General features: G+C 42.7%; 1 protein-coding gene across 2 annotated transcripts in view; it reads right to left on the reverse strand.

Annotated features, from left to right (window-relative positions):
* LOC143768115 (uncharacterized) overlaps window positions 1–18725 on the reverse strand; it is a 46977-nt gene extending 28252 nt beyond the window's left edge. For both annotated transcript variants that reach the window (XM_077256896.1, XM_077256831.1), the window contains exon 1: window positions 17724–18725. In XM_077256896.1, coding sequence (XP_077113011.1) covers window positions 17724–18690 — 967 coding nt within the window. In that variant the 5' untranslated portion in view covers window positions 18691–18725. The remainder of the gene's footprint in view (window positions 1–17723) is intronic.
* Between the last annotated feature and the right edge of the window lie 3834 nt (window positions 18726–22559).

Below are 22559 nucleotides of genomic sequence, written 5' to 3' on the forward strand. Positions count from 1 at the left end.
TGGGCCCAGGAAATGCGGACTACGTCACGGCGGTGTTGCAGGGAAAGGTAAGTATTTAAAAGTTGCAAGTGCTGTGATCCTGAGCAAGCAGGGGGGGCCCACTCGTTCGCATTGCCACTGGCACAGGGCCCCTCAAAGTACGGCGGTGTGTTTGCATGGCGGGGGCGCCTCCCACCAGCAGCGACACTTTTGCGTACTCTGAGGGGCCCTGTGCCAGTGACGTCGCCAACGAGTATGCCCCCCCACCTGATGAAGGAACCTGCACTTTCATCTGCACCTTCCTCTTTGTCCCTGTGTAAGGTGGTATAACATGCGGGAAGGGGAACCTTACTTTCAGCAGGGACAGATTCTGGCTGTGTAGAGTACAAGGGGAATGTAGTGGTCTAGGTCAATGTACCAGCAGACTCATTTAGCAGTGGCTGGGCAATGGGCAGGATGAGGAGGAAACAGATATAGGGCCAAAGAATAAAGTAGGCTACATGCAGTTCAAAATTGGTAACAGGACTAAACAGGCGGCATTGCTTTGTTCAGTGGAGTAGCAAACCCAAGAGCAGCAGACACTGTTTCAAGGGCCTAACCACACTAGTAGGCCAAATGCAGTTTAATATCTGATAGTATAGGGCGAAAGCCAGAATGTGGAAGCTCAGCTTTGTTCAGTTGAGGACAACACCAGGGAGGGGCAGACACCTTTAGTAGGCCGGAAAAGCCTATTGCATTTTTTAAAATGGTAATTTGGAGCAGAAGGTTGAAGCTCAGCTTTATTTACTTGAGGGCAACACCAGGGAGGGGCAGAAGCCGTTAGTAGGCCCTAACCACCATTTTTTTTTTTTAAACCACATAATGAGAGCCGGAAGGTTGAAGCTCAGCTTTATTTAGTTGAGGACAACACCAGGGAGGGGCACACAGACAGACACCTTTAGTAGGCCTGAAAAGCCTATTGCATTTTTCAAAATGGTAATTTGGAGCAGAAGGTTGAAGCTCAGCTTTATTTAGTTGAGGGCAACACCAGGGAGGGGCAGAAGCCGTTAGTAGGCCCTAACCACCATTTTTTTTTTAAAACCACATAATGAGAGCCGGAAGGTTGAAGCTCAGCTTTGTTCAGTTGAGGACAACACCAGGGAGGGGCAGACACCTTTAGTAGGCCGGAAAAGCCTATTGCATTTTTTAAAATGGTAATTTGGAGCAGAAGGTTGAAGCTCAGCTTTATTTAGTTGAGGGCAACACCAGGGAGGGGCAGAAGCCGTTAGTAGGCCCTAACCACCATTTTTTTTTTTTAAACCACATAATGAGAGCCGGAAGGTTGAAGCTCAGCTTTATTTAGTTGAGGACAACACCAGGGAGGGGCACACAGACAGACACCTTTAGTAGGCCTGAAAAGCCTATTGCATTTTTTAAAATGGTAATTTGGAGCAGAAGGTTGAAGCTCAGCTTTATTTAGTTGAGGGCAACACCAGGGAGGGGCAGAAGCCGTTAGTAGGCCCTAACCACCATTTTTTTTTTTAAAACCACATAATGAGAGCCGGAAGGTTGAAGCTCAGCTTTATTTAGTTGAGGACAACACCAGGGAGGGGCACACAGACAGACACCTTTTGTAGGCCTGAAAAGCCTATTGCATTTTTCAAAATGGTAATTTGGAGCAGAAGGTTGAAGCTCAGCTTTATTTAGTTGAGGGCAACACCAGGGAGGGGCAGAAGCCGTTAGTAGGCCCTAACCACCATTTTTTTTTTAAAACCACATAATGAGAGCCGGAAGGTTGAAGCTCAGCTTTGTTCAGTTGAGGACAACACCAGGGAGGGGCAGACACCTTTAGTAGGCCGGAAAAGCCTATTGCATTTTTTAAAATGGTAATTTGGAGCAGAAGGTTGAAGCTCAGCTTTATTTAGTTGAGGGCAACACCAGGGAGGGGCAGAAGCCGTTAGTAGGCCCTAACCACCATTTTTTTTTTAAAACCACATAATGAGAGCCGGAAGGTTGAAGCTCAGCTTTATTTAGTTGAGGACAACACCAGGGAGGGGCAGAAGCCGTTAGTAGGCCCTAACCACCATTTTTTTTTTTAAAACCACATAATGAGAGCCGGAAGGTTGAAGCTCAGCTTTATTTAGTTGAGGACAACACCAGGGAGGGGCACACAGACAGACACCTTTAGTAGGCCTGAAAAGCCTATTGCATTTTTCAAAATGGTAATTTGGAGCAGAAGGTTGAAGCTCAGCTTTATTTAGTTGAGGGCAACACCAGGGAGGGGCAGAAGCCGTTAGTAGGCCCTAACCACCATTTTTTTTTTAAAACCACATAATGAGAGCCGGAAGGTTGAAGCTCAGCTTTATTTAGTTGAGGACAACACCAGGGAGGGGCACACAGACAGACACCTTTTGTAGGCCTGAAAAGCCTATTGCATTTTTCAAAATGGTAATTTGGAGCAGAAGGTTGAAGCTCAGCTTTATTTAGTTGAGGGCAACACCAGGGAGGGGCAGAAGCCGTTAGTAGGCCCTAACCACCATTTTTTTTTTAAAACCACATAATGAGAGCCGGAAGGTTGAAGCTCAGCTTTGTTCAGTTGAGGACAACACCAGGGAGGGGCAGACACCTTTAGTAGGCCGGAAAAGCCTATTGCATTTTTTAAAATGGTAATTTGGAGCAGAAGGTTGAAGCTCAGCTTTATTTAGTTGAGGGCAACACCAGGGAGGGGCAGAAGCCGTTAGTAGGCCCTAACCACCATTTTTTTTTTAAAACCACATAATGAGAGCCGGAAGGTTGAAGCTCAGCTTTATTTAGTTGAGGACAACACCAGGGAGGGGCACACAGACAGACACCTTTTGTAGGCCTGAAAAGCCTATTGCATTTTTCAAAATGGTAATTTGGAGCAGAAGGTTGAAGCTCAGCTTTATTTAGTTGAGGGCAACACCAGGGAGGGGCAGAAGCCGTTAGTAGGCCCTAACCACCATTTTTTTTTTAAAACCACATAATGAGAGCCGGAAGGTTGAAGCTCAGCTTTATTTAGTTGAGGACAACACCAGGGAGGGGCAGAAGCCGTTAGTAGGCCCTAACCACCATTTTTTTTTTTAAAACCACATAATGAGAGCCGGAAGGTTGAAGCTCAGCTTTATTTAGTTGAGGACAACACCAGGGAGGGGCACACAGACAGACACCTTTAGTAGGCCTGAAAAGCCTATTGCATTTTTTAAAATGGTAATTTGGAGCAGAAGGTTGAAGCTCAGCTTTATTTAGTTGAGGGCAACACCAGGGAGGGGCAGAAGCCGTTAGTAGGCCCTAACCACCATTTTTTTTTTTTAAACCACATAATGAGAGCCGGAAGGTTGAAGCTCAGCTTTATTTAGTTGAGGGCAACACCAGGGAGGGGCAGAAGCCGTTAGTAGGCCCTAACCAAAGTTGAAGGCCAAATGCAGTTTAATTTCTGATACTATAGGCCGAAAGCCAGAAGGTGGAAGTTCCGATTTAGACAGTGGAGGACAATTTGAATTAGGGACTGCAGACAGACTTAGTAGGCTGTCCCCTGTGGACCATGCATCCACCACATTAACCCATTGCGCCGTAATGGACACGTAATCTTCCGTGGCCATGCCTACAGGTCCATGCGTCTGTTGTCAGGTGCACCTTTGTACTCACAGATTGCCAGAGTGCATGGACAATGCGGTCTTCTACATGCTGGTGGAGGGTTGGGATGGCTTTTCTCGCAAAAGAAGTGTCGACTGGTTAGCTTGTAGCGTGGTACAGCGTAGTCCATCATGGCCTTATTAATAGTAAATAAAATATATAACTAGGCTCTATGAACTTTTAAATAGGTTCCAGGGGTACACGGGCAGCATTGGTGTGGTCAGTGGAGGAGTATTGCAAGTAGGGGCTGCAGACAGGCTATCAAAGGCCTAAAATAACAAACAGTAGGCAGTCATGGCAGTTTTACATCGGTTACATGGATACACAGGCAGGCACTCCAGGCAGCATTGTGGTCAGTGGAGGAGTATTGCAAGTAGGGGCCGCAGACAGGCTATCAAAGGCCTAAAATAACAAACAATAGGCTCATGGCAGTTTTACAGCGGTTACATGGATACACGGGCAGGCAGCTTGGTGGTCAGTGGAGGAGTATTTAAAGTAGGGACCGCAGACAGGCTTCAAAGGCCTAACATAAGAAAATGGGCTGGCTGTAGGCACTTTATAATTGGTTCCAGGGGTACACGGGCAGCAGTGGTCTGGTCAGTGGAGGAGTATTTAAAGTAGGGACCGCAGACAGGCTATCAAAGGCCTAACATAACAAACAATAGGCTCATGGCAGTTTCACAGCGGTTACATGGATACACGGGCAGGCAGCTTGGTGGTCAGTGGAGGAGTATTGCAAGTAGGGGCTGCAGACAGGCTATCAAAGGCCTAAAATAACAAACAGTAGGCAGTCATGGCAGTTTTACATCGGTTACATGGATACACAGGCAGGCACTCCAGGCAGCATTGTGGTCAGTGGAGGAGTATTGCAAGTAGGGGCCGCAGACAGGCTATCAAAGGCCTAAAATAACAAACAATAGGCTCATGGCAGTTTTACAGCGGTTACATGGATACACGGGCAGGCAGCTTGGTGGTCAGTGGAGGAGTATTTAAAGTAGGGACCGCAGACAGGCTTCAAAGGCCTAACATAAGAAAATGGGCTGGCTGTAGGCACTTTATAATTGGTTCCAGGGGTACACGGGCAGCAGTGGTCTGGTCAGTGGAGGAGTATTTAAAGTAGGGACCGCAGACAGGCTATCAAAGGCCTAACATAACAAACAATAGGCTCATGGCAGTTTCACAGCGGTTACATGGATACACGGGCAGGCAGCTTGGTGGTCAGTGGAGGAGTATTGCAAGTAGGGGCCGCAGACAGGCTATCAAAGGCCTAAAATAACAAACAATAGGCTCATGGCAGTTTTACAGCGGTTACATGGATACACAGGCAGCTTGGTGGTGAGTGGAGGAGTAGTGCAAGGAGTGTCTGTCCCAGTACTCCCAAAATATAAATAGATGTTAATGTCTCGCAAAACAACCAAAACAAAAAAAAAAGGTGGCATACTTAGGTACAGGGGTGGGCTCATCTACTGAGTTTCTGACATAGTAATTTGGCAGTAACTATTTAATGGTGCCAATATAGGACACAGACACAGACTACTTTAAGTTGCATCATAGATGTCTACAAATTTGTATTGTCAGTGCCAGACATTGAATGATGTCAGCGAATAGACTAAAGATTGGTGGAGCTGTGCGACATAATTTTGCACGTGGTAGAGCACATTTTGAGCTGGGGTAGGGGGGAACTCTCTTGAGGCCGGCGGGACCGCCCCAGGGCCCCTCATGTTACAACGGTGTGTCTGACGTTGGGTGCGCACCACCACCGCCAGAGACACTACATTGTACTATGAGGGACCCAGTAGCAATGCCGTCAACCAAAAGCGAGCACACCCACCTCTTCAGACAAACAGCAGTCTCACGGGTGCTTGCGCCAAGTCGCGATACCACGGCCCCGTGTGGGGAGTTTTGCCATTTAGGGAGGTGTAAACATGTCGTATGCTGTACAATCAGCTGCAGCAAATTAGACATTAGAAAAGTAATTCACAGGCAAGAGCTTTTCATAGGAAAGCTAGGTGTCGGCCGGGCAAGGTGGGGCAAAAGATTTCGAAATCCAGTTGTGGTTCATTTTAATGAATGTTAGATCGTCAACATTTTGGGTAGCCAGACGAGTCCTTTTTTCGGTTAATATTGAACCTGCAGCACTGAATACTCTTTCTGATAGGACACTTGCTGCCGGGCAAGCAAGCTCCTGCAATGCATATTCTGCCAATTCTGGCCAGGTGTCTAATTTGGAGGCCCAGTAATCAAATGGGAATGACGGTTGAGGGAGAACATCGATAAGGGATGAAAAATAGTTAGTAACCATACTGGACAAATGTTGTCTCCTGTCACTTTCAATTGATGCAGCAGTACCTGTCCTGTCTGCGGTCATAGCAAAATCACTCCACAACCTGGTCAGAAAACCCCTCTGTCCAATGCCACTTCTGATGTGTGCACCCCTAACACTCCTAGTCTGCTGCCCCCTGGAGCTCGTGTGAGAACGATCACGTGCGCTGTGTGCTGGGAATGCCTGAAGCAAACGGTCAACAAGAGTTGATTGTTTGGTTGCTAATATTAGTTCCAAGTTCTCATGTGGCATAATATTTTGCAATTTGCCTTTATAGCGTGGATCAAGGAGGCAGGCCAACCAGTAATCGTCATCGTTCATCATTTTCGTAATGCGTGTGTCCCTTTTTAGGATACGTAAGGCATAATCCGCCATGTGGGCCAAAGTTCCAGTTGTCAAATCTCCGGTTGTGATTGGTTGAGGGGCAGTTGCAGGCAAATCTACGTCACTTGTGTCCCTCAAAAAACCAGAACCCGGCCGTGACACGCAACCAAATTCCTGTGCCCCCGGGAAAGGTTCGGCATTAAAAATATACTCATCCCCATCATCCTCCTCGTCCTCCACCTCCTCTTCGCCCGCTACCTCGTCCTGTACACTGCCCTGACCAGACAATGGCTGACTGTCATCAAGGCTTTCCTCTTCCTCTGGTGCAGACGCCTGCTCCTTTATGTGCGTCAAACTTTGCATCAGCAGACGCATTAGGGGGATGCTCATGCTTATTACGGCGTTGTCTGCACTAACCAGCCGTGTGCATTCCTCAAAGCACTGAAGGACTTGACACATGTCTTGTATCTTAGACCACTGCACACCTGACAACTCCATGTCTGCCATCCTACTGCCTGCCCGTGTATCCTCCCACAAATAAATAACAGCACGCCTCTGTTCGCACAGTCTCTGAAGCATGTGCAGTGTTGAGTTCCACTTTGTTGCAACGTCTATGATTAGGCGATGCTGGGGAAGGTTCAAAGACCGCTGATAGGTCTGCATACGGCTGGCGTGTACAGGCGAACGTCGGATATGTGAGCAAAGTGCACGCACTTTGAGGAGCAGGTCGGAGAACCCAGGATAAGTTTTCAATAAGCACTGCACCACCAGGTTTAAGGTGTGAGCCAGGCAAGGAATGTGTTTCAGTTGGGAAAGGGAGATGGCAGCCATGAAATTCCTTCCGTTATCACTCACTACCTTGCCTGCCTCAAGATCTACTGTGCCCAGCCACGACTGCGTTTCTTGTTGCAAGAACTCGGACAGAACTTCCGCGGTGTGTCTATTGTCGCCCAAGCACTTCATAGCCAATACAGCCTGCTGACGCTTGGCAGTAGCTGGCCCATAATGGGACAACTGGTGTGCAACAGTGTCATCTGCCGATGGAGTGGTTGGCAGACTGCGTTCTGTGGAAGAGCTGTAGCTTCTGCAGGAGGACGAGGAGGAGGAGGAGGAGGGGGTGCGAACGCCTACAGCCAACTGTTTCCTAGACCGTGGGCTAGGCACAACTGTCCCTAAATTGATGTCGCCTGTGGACCCTGCATCCACCACATTCACCCAGTGTGCCGTGATGGACACATAACGTCCCTGGCCATGCCTACTGGTCCATGCATCTGTAGTCAGGTGCACCTTTGTACTCACAGATTGCCTGAGTGCATGGACGATGCGCTGTTTAACATGCTGGTGCAGGGCTGGGATGGCTTTTCTGGAAAAAAAGTGTCGACTGGGTAGCTCGTATCGTGGTTCAGCGTACTCCATCAGGGCTTTGAAAGCTTCGCTTTCAACTAACCGGTAGGGCATCATCTCTAACGAGATTAGTCTAGCTATGTGGGCGTTAAAACCCTGTGTACGCGGATGCGAGGATAAGTACTTCCTTTTTCTAACCAGAGTCTCATGTAGGGTGAGCTGGACTGGAGAGCTGGAGATCGTGGAACTTTCGGGTGTGCCGGTGTACATGGCAGACTGAGAGACGGTTGGAGACGGTATTGTTTCCGCCGGTGCCCTAGATGCAATATTTCCTCCTACAAAACTGGTGATTCCCTGACCCTGACTGCTTTTGGCTGGCAAAGAAACCTGCACAGATACTGCCTGTGGTGCGGAAAATGGTGGCCTTACAGTGACGGAAGGGATGTTGCGTTGCTGACTAGCTTCATTGGCCGAGGGTGCTACAACCTTGAGGGACGTTTGGTAGTTAGTCCAGGCTTGAAAATGCATGGTGGTTAAGTGTCTATGCATGCAACTAGTATTTAGACTTTTCAGATTCTGACCTCTGCTTAAGCTAGTTGAACATTTTTGACAGATGACTTTGCGCTGATCAGTTGGATGTTGTTTAAAAAAATGCCAGACTGCACTCTTCCTAGACTCGGATCCCTTTTCAGGGATTGCAGACTGAGCTTTAACCGGATGGCAACGCTGTGCTCCAACAGGTTTTGGCTTTGACACGCGTTTTGGGCCAGATACGGGCCCGGCAGATGTAACCTGTTGCGATGTTGATGCCTGCTGCGGCCCCTCCTCCACCTCCGCTTCTGAACTACTGCCGCCTGCACCCTGTTCCCCCAATGGCTGCCAATCGGGGTCAATAACTGGGTCATCTATTACCTCCTCTTCGAGCTCGTGTGCAACTTCGTCTGTGTCACTGTGTCGGTCGGTGGTATAGCGTTCGTGGCGGGGCAACATAGTCTCATCAGGGTCTGATTGTGGATCTGTACCCTGAGAGGGCAATGTGGTGGTCTGAGTCAAAGGAGCAGCATAGTACTCTGGCTGTGGCTGTGCATCAGTGCACTCCATGTCAGAATATACTTGTAATGGGCATGGCCTGTTAAATGTTTCACTTTCTAAGCCAGGGACGGTATGTGTAAAGAGCTCCATGGAGTGACCCGTTGTGTCGCCTGCTGCATCCTTCTCTCTTGTTGTAGTTTTTGCTGAGGAGGACAAGGAAGCGACTTGTCCCTGACCGTGAACATCCACAAGCGACGCGCTGCTTTTACATTTACCAGTTTCGGAAGAGGAGGCAAAAGAGCTAGAGGCTGAGTCTGCAATGTAAGCCAAAACTTGCTGTTGCTGCTCCGCCTTTAAAAGCGGTTTTCCTACTCCCAGAAAAGAGAGCGTTCGAGGCCTTGTGTAGCCTGACGACGAAACTGGCTCCACAGCTCCAGACTTAGGTGGAATATTTTTATCCCCACGACCACCTGATGCTCCTCTACCACTACCATCATTACCAGCTGACAATGAACGCCCACGACGACCTCTTGCACCAGACTTCCTCATTGTTTTAAAATCTTAACCAAAGTAACTTTATTTGTTGCTGTCAAACAACTTACACGGTGAGCTATAACTTCAGTATGATTTCAATATCCCTTAACAGGTTGGTGAGACCACAAGGAAAATCAGGCACAATGTTACACACTCTGTTTTCTGTGGCACAAAATCACAGAGATGACACACACGCAGGACTGTCACTCAAGCACTAATGTCAATATTAATCTCCCACCTAATTTATTTTTTTTTTTTTCTCAGGGAGACTTTAGAAACCAAATAATATTAAAAAAAAAAAAAAAAAAGGCTTTCTATGGCCCACAATTAGAGAGAGAGAGGTGGCACACCCAGGAGTCAAGACTGGCACACAAGCTGAGAGGGCAATATTACTCTCCCACTGTTTTTTTATGTATTTTTTGTTTTTTCAGGGAGACTTTAGAAACCCAATAATATTTTAAAAAAAAAATAAATAGGCTTTCTATGGCCCACTGAATGAGAGGGAGAGAGGTGGCACACCCAGGAGTCAAGACTGGCACACAAGCTGAAAGGGCAATATTACTCTCCCACTGTTTTTTTATGTATTTTTTGTTTTTTCAGGGAGACTTTAGAAACCCAATAATATTTTAAAAAAAAAATAAATAGGCTTTCTATGGCCCGCTGAATGAGAGGGAGAGAGGTGGCACACCCAGGAGTCAAGACTGGCACACAAGCTGAAAGGGCAATATTATTCTCCCACTGTTTTTTTAGGTTTTTTTTTTTTTTTCAGGGAGAATTAGAAACCAAATAATATTAAAAAAAAAAAATAAATAGGCTTTCTATGGCCCACTGAATGAGAGGGAGAGAGGTGGCACACCCAGGAGTCAAGACTGGCACACAAGCTGAAAGGGCAATATTACTCTCCCACTGTTTTTTTATGTATTTTTTGTTTTTTCAGGGAGACTTTAGAAACCCAATAATATTTAAAAAAAAAAATAAATAGGCTTTCTATGGCCCACTGAATGAGAGGGAGAGAGGTGGCACACCCAGGAGTCAAGACTGGCACACAAGCTGAAAGGGCAATATTACTCTCCCACTGTTTTTTTAGGTTTTTTTTTTTTTTTCAGGGAGACTTTAGAAACCAAATAATATAAAAAAAAAAAAAAAAAATAGGCTTGCTATAGCCCACTGAATGAGAGATAGCACACACAGCAGTGGCACACAAGCCCTGACTGAGGCCAATATTTTTCTCCCACTGATTGATGTAGTGTTTTTGTGTTGAGGTAGAATTTAGAACACAAATCACGGAAAAAATAAATAGGCTTTCTATGGCCCACTGAATGAAAGGGAGAGAGGTGGCACACCCAGGAGTCAAGACTGGCACACAAGCTGAAAGGGCAATATTACTCTCCCACTGTTTTTTTATGTATTTTTTGTTTTTTCAGGGAGACTTTAGAAACCCAATAATATTTAAAAAAAAAAATAAATAGGCTTTCTATGGCCCACTGAATGAGAGGGAGAGAGGTGGCACACCCAGGAGTCAAGACTGGCACACAAGCTGAAAGGGCAATATTACTCTCCCACTGTTTTTTTAGGTTTTTTTTTTTTTTTCAGGGAGACTTTAGAAACCAAATAATATAAAAAAAAAAAAAAAAAATAGGCTTGCTATAGCCCACTGAATGAGAGATAGCACACACAGCAGTGGCACACAAGCCCTGACTGAGGCCAATATTTTTCTCCCACTGATTGATGTAGTGTTTTTGTGTTGAGGTAGAATTTAGAACACAAATCACGGAAAAAATAAATAGGCTTTCTATGGCCCACTGAATGAAAGGGAGAGAGGTGGCACACCCAGGAGTCAAGACTGGCACACAAGCTGAAAGGGCAATATTACTCTCCCACTGTTTTTTTATGTATTTTTTGTTTTTTCAGGGAGACTTTAGAAACCCAATAATATTTAAAAAAAAAATAAATAGGCTTTCTATGGCCCACTGAATGAGAGGGAGAGAGGTGGCACACCCAGGAGTCAAGACTGGCACACAAGCTGAAAGGGCAATATTACTCTCCCACTGTTTTTTTAGGTTTTTTTTTTTTTTTTCAGGGAGACTTTAGAAACCCAATAATATTTTAAAAAAAAAATAAATAGGCTTTCTATGGCCCACTGAATGAGAGGGAGAGAGGTGGCACACCCAGGAGTCAAGACTGGCACACAAGCTGAAAGGGCAATATTACTCTCCCACTGTTTTTTTAGGTTTTTTTTTTTTTTTCAGGGAGACTTTAGAAACCCAATAATATTTAAAAAAAAAAATAAATAGGCTTTCTATGGCCCACTGAATGAAAGGGAGAGAGGTGGCACACCCAGGAGTCAAGACTGGCACACAAGCTGAAAGGGCAATATTACTCTCCCACTGTTTTTTTATGTATTTTTTGTTTTTTCAGGGAGACTTTAGAAACCCAATAATATTTTTAAAAAAAAATAAATAGGCTTTCTATGGCCCGCTGAATGAGAGGGAGAGAGGTGGCACACCCAGGAGTCAAGACTGGCACACAAGCTGAAAGGGCAATATTATTCTCCCACTGTTTTTTTAGGTTTTTTTTTTTTTTTCAGGGAGAATTAGAAACCAAATAATATTAAAAAAAAAAAATAAATAGGCTTTCTATGGCCCACTGAATGAGAGGGAGAGAGGTGGCACACCCAGGAGTCAAGACTGGCACACAAGCTGAAAGGGCAATATTACTCTCCCACTGTTTTTTTAGGTTTTTTTTTTTTTTTCAGGGAGACTTTAGAAACCAAATAATATTAAAAAAAAAAAAAAAAAAAAAAAAAATAGGCTTGCTATAGCCCACTGAATGAGAGATAGCACACACAGCAGTGGCACACAAGCCCTGACTGAGGCCAATATTTTTCTCCCACTGATTGATGTAGTGTTTTTGTGTTGAGGTAGAATTTAGAACACAAATCACGGAAAAAATAAATAGGCTTTCTATGGCCCACTGAATGAAAGGGAGAGAGGTGGCACACCCAGGAGTCAAGACTGGCACACAAGCTGAAAGGGCAATATTACTCTCCCACTGTTTTTTTATGTATTTTTTGTTTTTTCAGGGAGACTTTAGAAACCCAATAATATTTTTTAAAAAAAATAAATAGGCTTTCTATGGCCCACTGAATGAGAGGGAGAGAGGTGGCACACCCAGGAGTCAAGACTGGCACACAAGCTGAAAGGGCAATATTACTCTCCCACTGTTTTTTTAGGTTTTTTTTTTTTTTCAGGGAGACTTTAGAAACCAAATAATATTAAAAAAAAAAAAAAAAAATAGGCTTGCTATAGCCCACTGAATGAGAGATAGCACACACAGCAGTGGCACACAAGCCCTGACTGAGGCCAATATTTTTCTCCCACTGATTGATGTAGTGTTTTTGTGTTGAGGTAGATTTTAGAACACAAATCACGGAAAAAATAAATAGGCTTTCTATGGCCCACTCAGTGAGAGATGGCACACACAGGGATGGCACTGTAGCAGAAATGCCAATCTTAATCTCCCACAAAAAAAAAAAAAAAAAAAAAAAAAAACTGTCCTACAATTACTATCTCCCTGCAGTAATGTAAGCCAGGTATGGCAGGCAGCAATAGGAGTGGACTGATGCACAAATTAAATAAAAAGTGTGGACAAACAAAAAAGATAGCTGTGCAGAAAGGAAGGAACAAGAGGATATGTGCTTTGAAAAAAGCAGTTGGTTTCCACAGTGGCGTACACACAGCAATACAGCTATCACGGAGCCTTCTAGGGCAGCCCAATGAGCTACAGCGCTGAGGGGAAAAAAAAAAAAAAATAGCTTCCACAGTCCCTGCACACCGAAGGTGGTGTTGGACAGTGGAAATCGCTGCAGCACAAGCGGTTTGGTGGTTAGTGGACCCTGCCTAACGCTCTCCCTGCTTCTGACGAAGCGGCAGCAACCTCTCCCTAAGCTCAGATCAGCAGCAGTAAGATGGCGGTCGGCGGGAACGCCCCTTTATAGCCCCTGTGACGCCGCAGACAGCAAGCCAATCACTGCAATGCCCTTCTCTAAGATGGTGGGGACCAGGATCTATGTCATCACGCTGCCCACACTCTGCGTTCACCTTCATTGGCTGAGAAATGGCGCTTTTCGCGTCATTGAAACGCGACTTTGGCGCGAAAGTCGCGTACCGCATGGCCGACAAGCACAGGGGTCGGATCGGGTTTCATGAGACGCCGACTTAGCCAAAAGTCGGCGACTTTTGAAAATGATCGACCCGTTTCGCTCAACCCTAGTGGTGGCAAGTGGGGTTCATATTTGTGGGGTTGATGTCACCTTTATATTTTCAGGTGACATAAAGCCCACGGCTTAGTAATGGAGAAGTGTCTATAAGACACCACCTATCCATTACTAATTCTATAGTTGTATTGTAAATAAAAACACAGCCAGAATAAAGTCTTTTATTATAAATAAAACAAAACACACTTTTCATTTTTTTGATTTAAGAATAGCAAACACAGTTATGTTCATCATTGACCAGTGGTGACATCATTGAGGCCAGGCTGAACTGCGGTGAACTCAGGACTGTGGGGAAATGCCAGTGATGATGTCACCGCTGGTCAATGATGTGCGCTCATAGCAGCTCATTCACCAGTGGTTCTCAGCCTGAACGGTCGCAACTTGGCACCATCCAGCATATAAAAGAACCAGCACTGAAAATGCTATTAGATATACGAAACTCAAACGAATCATGAATAACGAGGAGAATAAGGAGTTTTTACGTATAAAAATGTATATTTTATTATATATAGTATAAATAAGTATCTCAAAAATACAAATACAATGACAATTTATCAATATAGAATAAATAGATGATCAAACTAGGTGCGAGCACAAAGTGATCGCTAGATGACCAGAACTGACTATTGTGCAGCAATTCAAAAACTGATATTAGACTCACAGATAAGCATGTGCTAAATAATTCTAAGTAGTCCTATATCAGGTAAGTATGGCGATAAATGTAATGTAACGGTGCTAACCGCGCGTATATTAAATTCACAGCGCCAAAAAATTCTGAATAGTCCTATGTCAGGTGAGTATAGTAACAAATAGAATATAGTAGTACTGACCGCGTTTGTATTACAGCGCTAGTCTACCCATTCCTAAACATATTACCAAAAAGACACCAAGTAATGGAGCCGCACATAGGACAATAAGAAAGATATATTAGGATTATTTACCCATGGTGTTTAGGTAGTCAGTCCTGGAGGCGATCGCTCTCCCCGACGCGCGTTTCGCAAGACACAAGTCTCGCTTCCTCAAGGGGCGTGGTCTAACAGGGGTTTACATCAGCTTTAAATACCATCTATTTCCGGTTTTTTGTGTGTTGGTCTTATGGTGGTTTTTAATCCATGTTTATTGTGTTTTTATTCATTGTTTCCTCTCTTTGCTTCAATTTTAGATTCATGGCGATTGATGTTTTTGTATGGCTGGCAACTCATCACATTTATTTATTCGGAGTTCACCTTGAAGATCACACTCATTGTATTATTCTTTATAATATATTTGTTTTGTATTTTTATTAACAAATTGATATACAATTTCATTCATTGTGATTACACTTTTATAATAACACATTGTTTGTAATAATAATTACATTTGTATCGTATTATATGTGATAATTATGGTTCTTTCATTGTACACTTTTTATGAGTTCACCTATGCACTTTAATTATGTATGGCTGCCCATACATTCATCATATCGTCGTTTTAGTTTTTTCTATTTTGTATAGTATGTTTTTGTATTTCAATATGGAAACAAGTGTTAAACCTATCCGATCGTATTTTTATGATAGCACAGCTGTCTTCGGCTGTACCGTCTGTCGGTGGCCTCCTGTTGCCTGTCGGGTGTCATGCGTCTTGGTGCCGGCCGCTGCTCCCGGCAGGTACATGGTGTTTGCTGTCAGACTGTGCAGATTGAATACGGCGCTTATACTCACGATCGGAGGCGTCATGCTATTTGCCGGTCCATAACCATGTGACCGGAAATAGATGGTATTTAAAGCTGACGTAAACCCCTGTTAGACCACGCCCCTTGAGGAAGCGAGACTTGTGTCTTGCGAAACGCGCGTCGGGGAGAGCGATCGCCTCCAGGACTGACTACCTAAACACCATGGGTAAATAATCCTAATATATCTTTCTTATTGTCCTATGTGCGGCTCCATTACTTGGTGTCTTTTTGGTAATATGTTTAGGAATGGGTAGACTAGCGCTGTAATACAAACGCGGTCAGTACTACTATATTCTATTTGTTACTATACTCACCTGACATAGGACTATTCAGAATTTTTTGGCGCTGTGAATTTAATATACGCGCGGTTAGCACCGTTACATTACATTTATCGCCATACTTACCTGATATAGGACTACTTAGAATTATTTAGCACATGCTTATCTGTGAGTCTAATATCAGTTTTTGAATTGCTGCACAATAGTCAGTTCTGGTCATCTAGCGATCACTTTGTGCTCACACCTAGTTTGATCATCTATTTATTCTATATTGATAAATTGTCATTGTATTTGTATTTTTGAGATACTTATTTATACTATATATAATAAAATATACATTTTTATACGTAAAAACTCCTTATTCTCCTTGTTATTCTTGGCACCATCCAGGTTGAAAACTATTTAGCCCCCAGACATGGATAACGACGTGGGACACAACGACAGACAGGTATGGTATATTGTTGTTTTTTTATTTTATTTTTGTTACAGGAGATGAAGGGCTTCAGTGGAATTAGGTGTTAGGTGAGTATAACTATGTTTGTTATTTTTAAATAAAAAAGGAAAATTGTGTTTTGTTTATTTTATAATCAAAGACTTTATTCTGTCTGTGTCTTTACTTACAATACAAATATAGCATTAGTAATGGATAGGTGTTTTTACTCTTGATAATCAGCCTTTCTGAAGATGACAGTTGAGGGTTGCAGCCCCCGGCTGTGAATTTTGCCTGGTTGGTTAAAGATAATAGGTAGAACCCATGCCGGGTTTTTAATTCATTTATTTAGTTCTAGCATAGGCAGCCAGTGAGGAGTACCCCGATCTTCCTCTCCTGCTGTCACTGTTATTAGCTGCAGTAGGTGTCGGATGATGGGAGTAATAGTCCCAAAAGCCCCCACCTGCTGTTATCGTTCTGACGTTAATATAATTTTCATCATTATTTTCTGCTCTCGCCCGTCGCCGGCAGAGCAGGGGAGAATGAAGCGAGCCGTATTCAGTACACGCAAGCGGGGAACAGCGCTTACTGTAGCGCTTTTTTCCCGGCAGCCACATGAATACGGATATCTCCAGTATCATTTTTCTGGTACTGGAAATAAACGGACGAGTGAAAGAGGCCCATCATACAAAATGATGGTGGAAAATTGCTAGTAATGCCATCATCAGTTTATAATTAATGCAAGTTGGACTTCTACTACATTTATAGCTCATGGGAATAAAGAAGCTCAAGATCAGAGAGTGGTCTGCCTTCTTCTAGATCTCTGAACATTTGATCTCCCTGTGTTTTCACTATCTATAAAACTGCAATCAGTCTCAATCTGTTGAATGGGCCATGATTTAGTGCCATAAGCACATATGAGTGATGGAGATGTGTCAGTTTAGGATGTTCATAAAACATGAGAACGTGAGTGGTAAAATAAATGCTAACTGGTAAATTACAAGCATTACTTGGCTACAATAAATAGAGTAATGCAAATATTTAGCAAACTTTCCAAATTTCTAATCACGGAAACTGTAAGGGATAAGTGATCTCTATTCCACTTTGGGTACGACCAGCCGGACGACTCCTGATACAAATGACACAACATTTATGGCATATTATATGCACATTCTGCACACTGTCGATTATCAAGATACATATTAGAAATATAATAACTAAAATGTTTATTTAGGACTATTAAGGACCTTGTTATGTTTCTGAATATCATTATTGATTTTTATCATGTTAAACTAGTCTGTGAGAATAATAATGAATTAAATCCTTAGTTTCCCAGAATTTCATTTGTCTACTCTCTTTTCATTGTACTGTATGTCTTCAGTTACATTCCCACATACCAAAAAAATGCAATGACATTCGCACTATGTGTTCATTTTGGAACAAACTGTTGCACTTTAGAGTGCATGAGATTTTAATAAATTTCATACATTTGCTGAGAAAATATCTGCTGTGTAAATTGACAAGAACTGTGAGTGTAAGATCCTCAGCATGTAAATTTATACTGCTTCTGGTGTGATTTTCATCCGTTATGGTGCAAAGTGTGTTAAGCGCAGATACCCTCTTCCTTCTTTACAATAATTTCTACCGCAGAAAACATAATTTCTGTTATCACTGAGGGACCTAATCTGCAAAAGGTCTAAAGTAGGAAATGTTAAAAATGCAACATTTAACTTTCTGTAACTGTTCCACTAGTTTGAACTTTATGTAACTCTTCCACTAGATTGAACTTTATGTAACTGTTCCACTAGTTTGTTCAGTAGTGTGTGCATATTGTCTGTGTTATCATCACCATGACTTACCTGTTAATTCTGGAGTGGTTTTGACTGTTAACGATTCAGTTGTTAATTTAGTAGACAAAAAAGTTGATTCCGGTTCAGTTGATTGTGCAAGTTCTGAAGAAGTTAAGTGAAAAACAGTGGTGGTTGTACTGGTTTCAGTTCCTGATTTAGTATATTCAGCACTTGTGGTCAAAGCATCAGTAGTGGAATACTGAAGATTAACTGAAGTAAGGCCTATTGCTGGAGACGTACTTTTTTCTTGCAATACAGTTGTTATAGGGGTTGTTGTTAGTATTAGTGAAGTTGTTGGTGATGTTGTTAAATCTGTTGTTAAACTTTCAGTTGTTGCTGTGGTAGAAGTAAGAGGTGGCAAGCTTGTTTGGCCTGTTGTTGATGTTTCTGGAACAGAAGTTGTGGTTTCTCCATTTGTTGATAAAACAGTCAATGTCGTTGGTGATTCAGGTATAGAAACTGTTGTTTCTTGAACAGTCGTTGACAGCATTGCTTCAGAGGTTGTTTCCAGCTTAGCTGATTGTGTGGCTTGTGAAGAAGTTAGTGGCACCACGGTGGTTGTTACTGAGCTAGTACTTGTTTCTGTTCCTGCTGTAGTTGCTTCAGGACTTGTAGTTATAGCAACAGTAGTGGAAGACTGAGGGTTAACTGTTGTTTGGCTTACTGTTGGAGACGTAGTTGTTTCTTGCAATAAAGTTGTTGTTAGTAATAGTGAAGTTGATGGTGAAGTTGTTACATCTGTTGTTAAACTTTCAGTTGTCACTGTGGTAGAAGTAAGAGGTGGCAAGCTTGTTTGGCCTGTTGTTGATGTTTCTGGAACAGAAGTTGTGGTTTCTCCATTTGTTGATAAAGTAGTAATTGTCGTTGGTGATTCAGTTGTAGAAACTGTTGTTTCTTGAACAGTGGTTGATACTATTGCTTCAGAGGTTGTTTCCAGTGTAGTTGATTGTGTAGCCTCTGAAGAAGTTACCGGCATCAAGGTGGTTGTTGCTGAGCTAGTACTTGTTTCTGTTCCTGTTGTAGTTGCTTCAGGACTTGTAGTTATAGCAACAGTAGTGGAAGACTGAGGGTCAACTGTTGTTTGGCTTACTGTTGGAGACGTAGTTGTTTCTTGCAATAAAGTTGTTGTAGGTAATAGTGAAGTTGATGGTGAAGTTGTTACATCTGTTGTTAAACTTTCAGTTGTCACTGTGGTAGAAGTAAGAGGTGGCAAGCTTGTTTGTCCTGTTGTTGATGTTTCTGGAACAGAAGTTGTGGTTTCTCCATTTGTTGATAAAGTAGTAATTGTCGTTGGTGATTCAGTTATAGAAACTGTTGTTTCTTGAACAGTGGTTGATACTATTGCTTCAGAGGTTATTTCCAGTTTAGTTGATTGTGTGGCTTGTGATGAAGTTAATGGCACCACGGTGGTTGTTGCTGAGCTAGTGCTTGTTTCTGTTCCTGTTGTAGTTGCTTCAGGACTTGTAGTTATAGCAACAGTAGTGGAAGACTGAGGGTTAACTGTTGTTTGGCTTACTGTTGGAGACGTAGTTGTTTCTTGCAATAAAGTTGTTGTAGGTAGTAGTGAAGTTGATGGTGAAGTTGTTGCATCTGTTGTTAAACTTTCAGTTGTCACTGTGGTAGAAGTAAGAGGTGGCAAGCTTGTTTGGCCTGTTGTTGATGTTTCTGGAACAGAAGTTGTGGTTTCTCCATTTGTTGATAAAGTAGTAATTGTCGTTGGTGATTCAGTTGAAGAAAATGTTGTTTCTTGAACAGTGGTTGATGCTGTTGCTTTTGAGGTTGTTTCCAGTTTAGTTGATTGTGTAGCCTCTGAAGAAGTTAATGGCACCACGGTGGTTGTTGCTGAGCTAGTACTTGTTTCTGTTCCTGTTGTAGTTGCTTCAGGACTTGTAGTTATAGCAAGAGTAGTGGAAGACTGAGGGTTAATTGTTGTTTGGCTTATTGTTGGAGACGAAGTTGTTTCTTGCAACATACTTGTTGTAGGTAATAGTGAAGTTGATGGTGCAGTTGTTACATCTGTTGTTAAACTTTCAGTTGTCACTGTGGTAGAAGTAAGAGGTGGCAAGCTTGTTTGGCCTGTTGTTGATGTTTCTGGAACAGAAGTAGTGGTTTCTCCATTTGTTGATAAAGTAGTAATTGTCGTTGGTGATTCAGTTGAAGAAAATGTTGTTTCTTGAACAGTGGTTGATGCTGTTGCTTCAGAGGTTGTTTCCAGTTTAGTTGATTGTGTGGCTTGTGACGAAGTTAATGGCACCACGGTGGTTGTTGCTGAGCTAGTACTTGTTTCTGTTCCTGTTGTAGTTGCTTCAGGACTTGTAGTTATAGCAACAGTAGTGGAAGACTGAGGGTTAACTGTTGTTTGGCTTACTGTTGGAGACGTAGTTGTTTCTTGCAATAAAGTTGTTATAGGTAATAGTGAAGTTGATGGTGAAGTTGTTTCATCTGTTGTTAAACTTTCAGTTGTCACTATGGTAGAAGTAAGAGGTGGCAAGCTTATTTGGCCTGTTGTTGATGTTTCTGCAACAGAAGTTGTGGTTTCTCCATTTGTTGATAAAGTAGTAATTGTCGTTGGTGATTCAGTTGAAGAAAATGTTGTTTCTTGAACAGTGGTTGATGCTGTTGCTTCAGAGGTTGTTTCCAGTTTAGTTGATTGTGTAGCCTCTGAAGAAGTTAGTGGCACCACGGTTGTTGTTGCTGAGCTAGTGCTTGCTTCTGTTCCTGTTGTAGTTGCTTCAGGACTTGTAGTTATAGCAAGAGTAGTGGAAGACTGAGGGTTAACTGTTGTTTGGCTTATTGTTGGAGACAATGTTGTTTCTTGCAATAAAGTTGTTGTAGGTAATAGTGAAGTTGATGGTGAAGTTGTTACATCTGTTGTTAAACTTTCCGTTGTCACTGTGGTAGAAGTAAGAGTTGGCAAGCTTGTTTGGCCTGTTGTTGATGTTTCTGGAACAGAAGTTGTGGTTTCTGCATTTGTTGATAAAGTAGTAATTGTCGTTGGTGATTCAGTTGTAGAAACTGTTGTTTCTTGAACAGTGGTTGATACTATTGCTTCAGAGGTTGTTTCCAGTTTAGTTGATTGTGTGGCTTGTGACGAAGTTAATGGCACCACGGTGGTTGTTGCTGAGCTAGTACTTGTTTCTGTTCCTGTTGTAGTTGCTTCAGGACTTGTAGTTATAGCAACAGTAGTGGAAGACTGAGGGTTAACTGTTGTTTGGCTTATTGTTATAGACGAAGTTGTTTCTTGCAATATAGTTGTTGTAGGTAATACTGAAGTTGATGTTGAAATTGTTACATCTGTTGTTAAACTTTCAGTTGTCACTGTGGTAGAAGTAAGAGGTGGCAAGCTTGTTTGGCCTGTTGCTGATGTTTCTGGAACAGAAGTTGTGGTTTCTCCATTTGTTGATAAAGTAGTAATTGTCGTTGGTGATTCAGTTGTAGAAACTGTTGTTTCTTGAACAGTGGTTGATACTATTGCTTCAGAGGTTGTTTCCAGTTTAGTTGATTGTGTAGCCTCTGAAGAAGTTAATGGCACCACGGTGGTTGTTGCTGAGCTAGTACTTGTTTCTGTTCCTGTTGTAGTTGCTTCAGGACTTGTAGTTATAGCAACAGTAGTGGAAGACTGAGGGTTAACTGTTTGGCTTACTGTTGGAGACGTAGTTGTTTCTTGCAATAAAGTTGTTGTAGGTAATAGTGAAGTTGATGGTGAAGTTGTTACATCTGTTGTTAAACTTTCAGTTGTCACTGTGGTAGAAGTAAGAGGTGGCAAGCTTGTTTGGCCTGTTATTGATGTTTCTGGAACAGAAGTTGTGGTTTCTCCATTTGTTGATAAAGTAGTAATTGTCGTTGGTGATTCAGTTGTAGAAACTGTTGTTTCTTGAACAGTGATTGATGCTGTTGCTTCAGAGGTTGTTTCCAGTTTAGTTGATTGTGTAGCCTCTGAAGAAGTTAGTGGCACCACGGTGGTTGTTGCTGAGCTAGTACTTGTTTCTGTTCCTGTTGTAGTTGCTTCAGGACTTGTAGTTATAGCAACAGTAGTGGAAGACTGAGGGTTAACTGTTGTTTGGCTTATTGTTGGAGACGAAGTTGTTTCTTGCAATATAGTTGTTGTAGGTAATACTGAAGTTGATGGTGAAGTTGTTACATCTGTTGTTAAACTTTCAGTTGTCACTGTGGTAGAAGTAAGAGGTGGCAAGCTTGTTTGACCTGTTGTTGATGTTTCTGGAACAGAAGTTGTAATTTCTCCATTTGTTGATAAAGTAGTAATTGTCGTTGGTGATTCAGTTGTAGAAACTGTTGTTTCTTGAACAGTGGTTGATACTATTGCTTCAGAGGTTGTTTCCAGTTTAGTTGATTGTGTAGCCTCTGAAGAAGTTAATGGCACCACGGTGGTTGTTGCTGAGCTAGTACTTGTTTCTGTTCCTGTTGTAGTTGCTTCAGGACTTGTAGTTATAGCAACAGTAGTGGAAGACTGAGGGTTAACTGTTGTTTGGCTTATTGTTAGAGACGAAGTTGTTTCTTGCAATATAGTTGTTGTAGGTAATACTGAAGTTGATGGTGAAGTTGTTACATCTGTTGTTAAACTTTCAGTTGTCACTGTGGTAGAAGTAAGAGGTGGCAAGCTTGTTTGACCTGTTGTTGATGTTTCTGGAACAGAAGTTGTGGTTTCTCCATTTGTTGATAAAGTAGTAATTGTCGTTGGTGATTCAGTTGTAGAAACTGTTGTTTCTTGAACAGTGGTTGATATTATTGCTTCTGAGGTTGTTTCCAGTTTAGTTGATTGTGTGGCTTGTGACGAAGTTAATGGCACCACGGTGGTTGTTGCTGAGCTAGTACTTGTTTCTGTTC

Source organism: Ranitomeya variabilis, chromosome 1 (assembly GCF_051348905.1).
Source record: "Ranitomeya variabilis isolate aRanVar5 chromosome 1, aRanVar5.hap1, whole genome shotgun sequence".
NCBI lineage: Eukaryota > Metazoa > Chordata > Amphibia > Anura > Dendrobatidae > Ranitomeya > Ranitomeya variabilis.